The 7,668-nt window shown below is 44.0% G+C and overlaps 1 protein-coding gene across 1 annotated transcript; it reads right to left on the reverse strand.

The window, feature by feature from the left end:
* Positions 1 to 236: 236 nt before the first annotated feature.
* Positions 237 to 5,208, reverse strand: LOC123165595 (serine/threonine-protein phosphatase 2A activator). Its single transcript, XM_044583268.1, has 2 exons — positions 3,946 to 5,208; positions 237 to 643 (listed from the first exon to the last, which is right to left on the reverse strand). Exons 1-2 carry the CDS (start codon positions 5,115 to 5,117, stop codon positions 634 to 636), a joined length of 1,182 nt encoding a protein of 393 aa, XP_044439203.1. The 5' UTR covers positions 5,118 to 5,208; the 3' UTR covers positions 237 to 633.
* Between the last annotated feature and the right edge of the window lie 2,460 nt (positions 5,209 to 7,668).

Raw genomic sequence — 7,668 nt, forward strand, 5'->3', positions numbered from 1 at the left:
CAGGAGGATCACATGCAAAAGGAATCAACCCAATCAGGCCGCAGCAGCCACCATACCTCCATTCTCCAGACGAGACAAACAGGCGCGAGCTGGTGGTGGTTAGGCATTCAGATTTTACCGGTGCGCTTGCTGCTAATTCACATCGGCCACACGTATTAGGTGAGCATAGCTTTACAGGCAGGCAGCTTGGTCACATTCGGCATAATCATACTCAGTCACGGGGAAACACAACAGCAGCGACAACAACAAACTGTTCCCCTCCAGTAATCTACATCAAAAGCCTCGCCACAGGGCATCATTCATCAAAGGTGGTACAACTAGCTTGTCCTCGTGAAACGCAAGGTGAATAGGGATAGGTCCCAGAATTCGAGCAACACAGCAGCGGTGTGATGAAGCAACGCACTACACTACTCTACATTACACTGCACTAGCATGCAGAAAGCATACATCTCCTAGCCACAAGCCCATTGCCCTAGATGGAAAGTGAACATCCGTAGGTACTGACATGGAGCAAGCAGCATCGCTGTGCATCAGTCTTTGTTGCATCGCAGAGGAGGGGTACTTCGTTACTCGAAGAGCATGGTGTGGTGTCTGTCCTGGAGACTGGCCTCCACCGCCGAGAGATCATCAAGCTCAATCCTCCCTGAAGAAAATGGAAAACACAAAACACCTATTGTTACATCACATCACATGGGCCAAAATGTTGACGGCAGCATTAATTTATGATGCAGTGACAACAGTACAGCCGTACATGTACAACTGCGGTGATCAAGTAGAGACATACTGTAAACGTACAAGAGTAGCCCCAACAGTAGTGTTGTAAACGCATACGGGTGGTCCTTACCAAGATGTACCAACAGTAGTTTTGTAAAGGTACACGGGTGGTCCTTACCAACTACCAAGACGTACCAACAGTATTTTTGTACTTTCGATCGACATCTGAAAGATTTCTATGATTACGAAAAGAGCTAATGTGCTCTCTCATAAACCCAAGCAACGGAAATCCATCTCAAGTGGAGCTGCAATTACTGGTCTGTTGATTATTATTTTTAACGTCAGTTAATTGGCACAAAAAAAGGTTCCCACATTATACTGAATGTTCCTCTCTATTACATATCACGAAAAGTCTACCTTCCGTTGCTCCAGTATAATAAAGGGTACTGTGAGTCGTGAGGATTGAGAGTGTCATTTTGTGAACTTGTTGTGATTGTGAAGCTAAGTAATTTTCACCAGTGTTGCGTTTTAATATTTTCACACAACCTATGTTACATCGAGTCATTGACCACATCACAGAATGTGATACACAATCTTAGTGGTGTGCTTTCGTCATCTGTCTACTGAAGCAGTCCCTAAGCGCTACCAATGTGCAATATATGCATACCAGTAGTGAAGAATGCAAAATCTGCAGAAAACCAGGGCGTGTGTGTGCATATGTGTGTGTGGTAATTCAACAACACAATCAGAGAACAATGTATCACATTCACCTACAGGCCTCAAAATGGATGCATATAGACAAATTCACTGACAAAGATCAACTCTAGCATTAACTGATATACTGATCGTCAGAACTCAGAAATAGCCCTTTTGAGCAAACAAATTAAAACAAAAACCATCCCGTACAGGAAATTGGTGTTGAGAATATACAAAATGCAAAATCAGACCATGAAATGATTGATGTGAAGTCATGAGAAGAATGTGAATGCAATCCAGGATATCAGCGTGGAGGTCCAAGACGGAGGGCAATGCTAAGATTATTCAATTATTTTCTATGTTTGTTGCACTGACTCATATCATCAACTTCAGTTCAGCACGTGCTAAAAAAGCATCTGGACATTGATAGCTAGCTGATATCTTCTTTCTTTCATGCTAGGAGAGATACTTACATTAAGGCTTAGTTTGGTATTTGCCGTGGCTTATAATCCACGGTCATAGCATTTTCTTTATAACCACAACAGCGAAATTATGCTGGTCTCTCAACAGAAATAGTCTACATCAATGTATCCAAAGTTCCATTAAAATGCCAGATAAGAGTTTTCAAAAGACTGAGGGAGAACGGAACTTTTCCGGTCAAGTTTTTGTATCATAAAAGTAATAAATGTAGCCTGAAAAAGAGCATAAATTTTAGCATGGTGACAGAGTTAGCTACTGAAACAAAGGTTACATCAGCTTACAGGTAGGGAAGAAAACGGAAGGAACCGAGTGCGGCCGCATTTGTTTTTGTATTTTTTCTAGAAGTGGAAACGTATACAAAAATCCCAGGAATGAATACGGAAACAGATACCACCAAAAATGAATACAAAGCAAACACGGTGCGGACGCAGATACAAAACCAGATGTTCGCCGGAACTAAAAGACCCTTGAACAATTGAGAAAAAACACAAGCAAACTGGCGAACTATTTCAATTTATATGACTACAAGCAAAGATCTCCTAAACCAGCCACACCCATCGAGTCTGTTATGCTCAATGTAGAGGCTGTTCTGTATTGTTTTCTTCTTTTTTGCTGGAACCTTCAATCTAATAAGGTCTGGCCTTGAACCTGTTACTTTCTGGTTTCGTTGCTATCAATGGAACCAGGGGGGCTCTTGGGCCGCCCTGTTTGTCTAAAAAAACCATGGAAGCACCTATACACTTCCGCGAAGATGGGTGGGAGGCGTGTGGGCTGGCTTGCTGGTTTAGTGAAATGTAGAAGGGGATTAAGTTAGGTACTGATATGGGTTTTATTGAGTGCTGGACTGAGTAACGTAGCCATGGAAAAAGGGGAAGTTCTGTATTTACGGAAACAGAATTTCCGTTTCCATGGCTGTTCAGCCGGAAAACGCCATTCCGTTTCCATTTCTGTTCCCGCTTCCATATTTCCTCTCCATTTCCATTTTTCCGTCAAAAATCCAGAAAGTTTCTGCTCCGATTTCAACTTTTCATCCCTACTTACAGGGCTCCAAGGGAATTTTCTCTACTGCCAAGAGTGCAATCCATCCAAAGAATCAAGAAGTCTGCTGGACTAACAGAATCACTTTTCCAGACATGATTTAGGTTTTAACCAATAAAAACATGTTGACACATTTTCATTCTTGCTGTAGTCTGACAATCATATCCATAGGTTTGCATGACCAATGACTTAGCACTAATTTGTCAAATACGCCCTAACATAGATTAGAAGTTAAATCAGCATTGGATCAACTGAGGTTTATCCACTTTAATAAGATGGTTTCAATGTGGAAATTGCGTAATATTACAGAACGTTCGTACAACGATTTGTATTCCAATCTAAAACGTACAGAAACAATTTCATGCAAGTTGTTCTTGCAGGTCTTAAAACTTTCTGTGACACTTTGCTCTTATTAATATTATAGCACTCAAAACTGCATAAGGATCCAGGGAGGTGGGGTGCAAATAGTTGTCACGTAATCCCATGTTGTACATCAGCCTGTAAGGGGCTGTTTGGTTCTAGGCCTAGCATTGCCACACTTTGCCAGACATTCTTGCCAAGGTTGCCTAAGGTTAGTTCTTCAAAATGAGAGCCACAAGTTGGCAAGCCTAAGGGAATCTTGCCACACTTTTTGTGTGTATGCCATGTGGGGCCCAAGTGTGGCTTGCCTAAGGTGTGGCTTGAACCAAACACTCACCTAAGTTGGTCAAACATGCCTAACCTTAGGTGTGGCAATCTTTGACAAAGTTAGTCACAAACCAAACAACCCCTAAATGTCTTCCTTCTACCGTTTTACGTTCTACGGCTATGGAATGGACTCAATGGTGTCCCTTACTAGAATTAGCTTGGCTCTGAAAATCATTGTGCTATTTTGAAGCTTACTTGGGAGAGAAACTGAAGCACTAACTATTCTCTCATCTATTTCCTAGATAGGTGATTCACATACGAACTAACAGGATCGAATAGTTGGCATCAGATAAAATTACACCATGATTAAAGAGTGTTCAGGATCCATACCATTTGATAAGTGAGCCAAAGAGGAAATGCTGCATGATGGGCACCTTCTCAAGCACTTCAGCCTTGTACATCTTGAGCAGCCCACTGTTCACCTTCTTCCAGTTCGGCACCGCGCTGATATCATCCAACATCGGCGAATGCTCCGCAAAGGGCCCCTTCTTCACCTTTTTCACATACATGACGCACGCCAGGTACATATACTCCTTTGAGAAGTTCTCCAAGATATCCGGGTTGTGGATCGACTTGGGTTTCATGTACTTGTGATCAATCAGTTGTGCAGCCCCAAACACAAAGGGCAGGAAATGGTAATCATCTAGTCCCCAGACGCCGTGCGAGCCCGCAGGCTCCAGCAGGTACGTGTCCTGCAGCGTGCGCATGAGGTCGAGGTAGGAAGCAAACACGCGTAGCACGACGGCCGGGTAATCGGGCTCGGTGATGAGCCCGAGTCGGGCCAGGCAGTAGAGGAAGGCGGCGAAGTTGGTCTCGTGCCCCGTGCCGTAGTCGATGCGGGTGCCGTTGCCGAAGGAGTCGAGGAGGTACGGCGCGAGCTCGACCTCGGCGCCGGCGAGGTCCGAGGGGGACGCGGCGGTGGCTGTGATCGGAGCGATCAGCTCGTTGACGGAGTCGCCGAGCTTCTCGTGCCAGAGGCGGAAGGCGGGGTTGCCGTAGCGGGAGCTGTGCGGGAACGGCGGGGTGGAGGCGACGAAGGCGGACAGCGCGGAGATGAGGTCGAGGAGGGCGGAGACGGCGGGGGAGGGAGGGGAGGGGAGCGGGTCGGAGAGCTTGCGGCCGTGCACGGAGGCGGAGAGCGAGGCGATGAAGCCGAGGAAGTGGCGGCCGTGGGTGGAGTCCTTGAAGCGGGCGATGTCGTCGGGGGACGCGATGCGCTTGGCGGGGGCCTGGAAGGCGAAGGGCGGCGAGGCGGGCGGCACCGGCAGGGGCTGCGGGACCGGGGAGAGGACGATGGCGGCGGTGTTGGTGGGCGCGTTGATGGCCGGCATGCGGATGGGGCGGTAGGCGGGCGGCGGGGAATCCCCGGTCCAGGGGGCGGGGGCGGGCGCCGCGGCGGGCGCGCCGCAGGAGCGGCAGAGCGGGGTGTGGATGTGGCCGGCGTGGGAGGGAGGCGAGGTGGACGACGCGGCGGCTTGGGGGCTCGATTCGGGGTTGGACATGGCTGCCGGCGGCGGGGGATCGCGCACGGGGAGCTCTGCTCGTTTGGGTCGGTGAGGAGGGGATACTTTGGGGAGGCACTGACGCCGGGGGAGAAGAGTCGCGACACGCGGAAAGGGAATGGTTGCTTCCGTTGGGCCGTGTAAGAGCATTTGGGCCAGACTGGAAGGATGGGATGTCCTCCTTTCGGCTCTTTGATAGAGTGCTCCCACTGCTAAAAAAAATATTGCCTAAAAAATGCTAAAAAAAGATAGATTCCTCTGGCGAAATCACTATTAAGAGGTAGCTCATGTGCTGACAAGTGGCACACTGTGCGTCACTTGTCGCAACCTAGTTTTTTTTTTCTAGCTTCATTTATTCAAAACATTATATTTCTTCAACCATGCGTAAATGCTGAATCATTTTAACCGTTGGATTTCTTGCGTTGAGATCTTCGAAACTATATCAAATGGTAATAACTTTCACAAACTTTCTTTTAGTAAAAAACAGGAAAAACAAAAACCAAAAAACCCAGAATAAAAAAAGTCCGGTAAAAAACGAAAAAAACTTAACCAAAGAAAAAAAAAGGAAAACAAAGAAAAAATGGGAGCCCGAAGCACGATTGCGGGTTTTTCACCCTTTTCCGTTTTAGAAGCACAATTGTTTTGCGAAGAAATACATTTGTGAGTAACAAAAATGCGCTTTTCGTGGAAGCACATATTTTTTCGCTTTCCGAGAAGCACAATTCATAGAAGAAAATCTGTGCTTTCACGAGAAGCAAGCACAGCCTTTTTTTGACAAGCATGCGCGGAAGTAAATCTATACTTCTCATGGAAACATTATTTTTCCCTTTCGAGAAGAACAACTACGCTTCTCAAGGAAGTAAATTTGTGCTTCCACGAGTGCTTCCATCGAGAAACAAATATGTGCTTCTCGTGAAAGCACAAGTTTTATTTCTTTTCATAAAGGAATATTTACTAAAAAAAATGGGAAAAACAGAAAAAGCCAAAAAAGAATAAAAAATACTCATCTAAACTCGAAAAACGCATACAGAGAAATTAAAGAACAAAATCCAAAGGGGCGGCCCTACACGCAACACCTGGCGGCGGCTGGGCGCACTCGCATTCGAAGAAAGTGACCCTTGCGGGTAACCCTTGGATACGTGCTCCAGCCAGTACTATTTGGCGCGTAGGCCAAATAGCGACCTGGCGTGTACCCCTCTCGTGCACATGTCCTTGGTATGGGTCGACCCTTCCTGGGTTTTTCCCCACAGGTTTTTAGAAAGTTCTAGAATCTTAACTTGCCTAGAATTTTTCTATTTCTTTATTTTTCCTTCTGGGTTTTTCTTTCTTTTATTTTTTGGCCTATTCTTTTCATTTTTATGTTCATTTTTATTTTATTTTTCTTTCTTTTTTCCCTTTTTATTTTATGAACATCTTTTAAATTCATAAATAATTTTAAAAATCATGGTTTTTTGGAAATAATGAAAAATTTCCTTTTTCTTTTCCTTTTTCCATTTTTCATACATCTTTCAAATTCTTGACCACCTTTTAAAATCATGAACATTTTTCGAATATGGGACCATTTTTTGAAATCATGAACATCTTGACATGTGTGAACATTTTTCTTATTCCTAAACATTTTTCAAATTCGCGAACATCTTTCAAATTCGCAAACATTTACTAAAACGGCTGATCATCTTTTGAATCGACGAGTATTTTGGGAACAAAATTTGAAATTCTCGGACGTTTTTTTACTTTTGATGAACTTTTTTTGAAATGTATGAACATTTTTTGTATCAATGATTTATTTTTAGAAATTTTGGAACAACTTCTGAAATGTCCGAACATTTTCTGAATATTGTGAAGATTATGGCTGAATATTTTTTAAAATCGTGAACATTTTTTTAACTCATGAACATTTTTCAAATTCATCTACAATTTTTGAAATAAAGAACTTTTTGGAAAGCCCAATCATTTTTTTCTTCATTGTAGATTCGTGACTAGTTCTTAAAGTAAGAATAAATAAATAAATGAATGAAAGAGGAAAATAGAAAAAAAATAGTTGGGCCATGCGCCCGCACATGGGCTGGCCCAAATCATGCGCGGAGGAGGCCTTTGCTGAGTATCCAGTGCACAGCTCGCGAATCTTGCACCCGTGGATAATAGGGGGGCTCACGGGTGCTCTCACCTTCTAGTCGGGAGCGTCTTGTAGGTCATACGGCAAATTGTGGGCGAAGGCACCGTATAGGAGGTCCCCGAAACGCAGTAAATGAGCCGGTCCTTTTGTAGTTAGGACAGGTGACTACAATACCTATTTTTTTAGAGAGAATATCACACTTTATTCATCAAGGATAATTACAAGAGACTCCTCACGGATACAACCGGGGTTACATAAAATATAGAGTAACTAGAGGGTTCCTGGCCAAATTTGGGAACCCTCTAGAAGTTTCCTAACCCGGTTTTTCTCTTTATGTTATTTTCTTTACTTTTTTTCTTTCTATTTTTTCTTTTCAAAAACTAAAAAAATTCAAAAGATGTTTATAAAATGTTCACATTTGAAAAAAGGACTTAA

Source organism: Triticum aestivum, chromosome 7D (genome assembly GCF_018294505.1).
Source record: "Triticum aestivum cultivar Chinese Spring chromosome 7D, IWGSC CS RefSeq v2.1, whole genome shotgun sequence".
NCBI lineage: Eukaryota > Viridiplantae > Streptophyta > Magnoliopsida > Poales > Poaceae > Triticum > Triticum aestivum.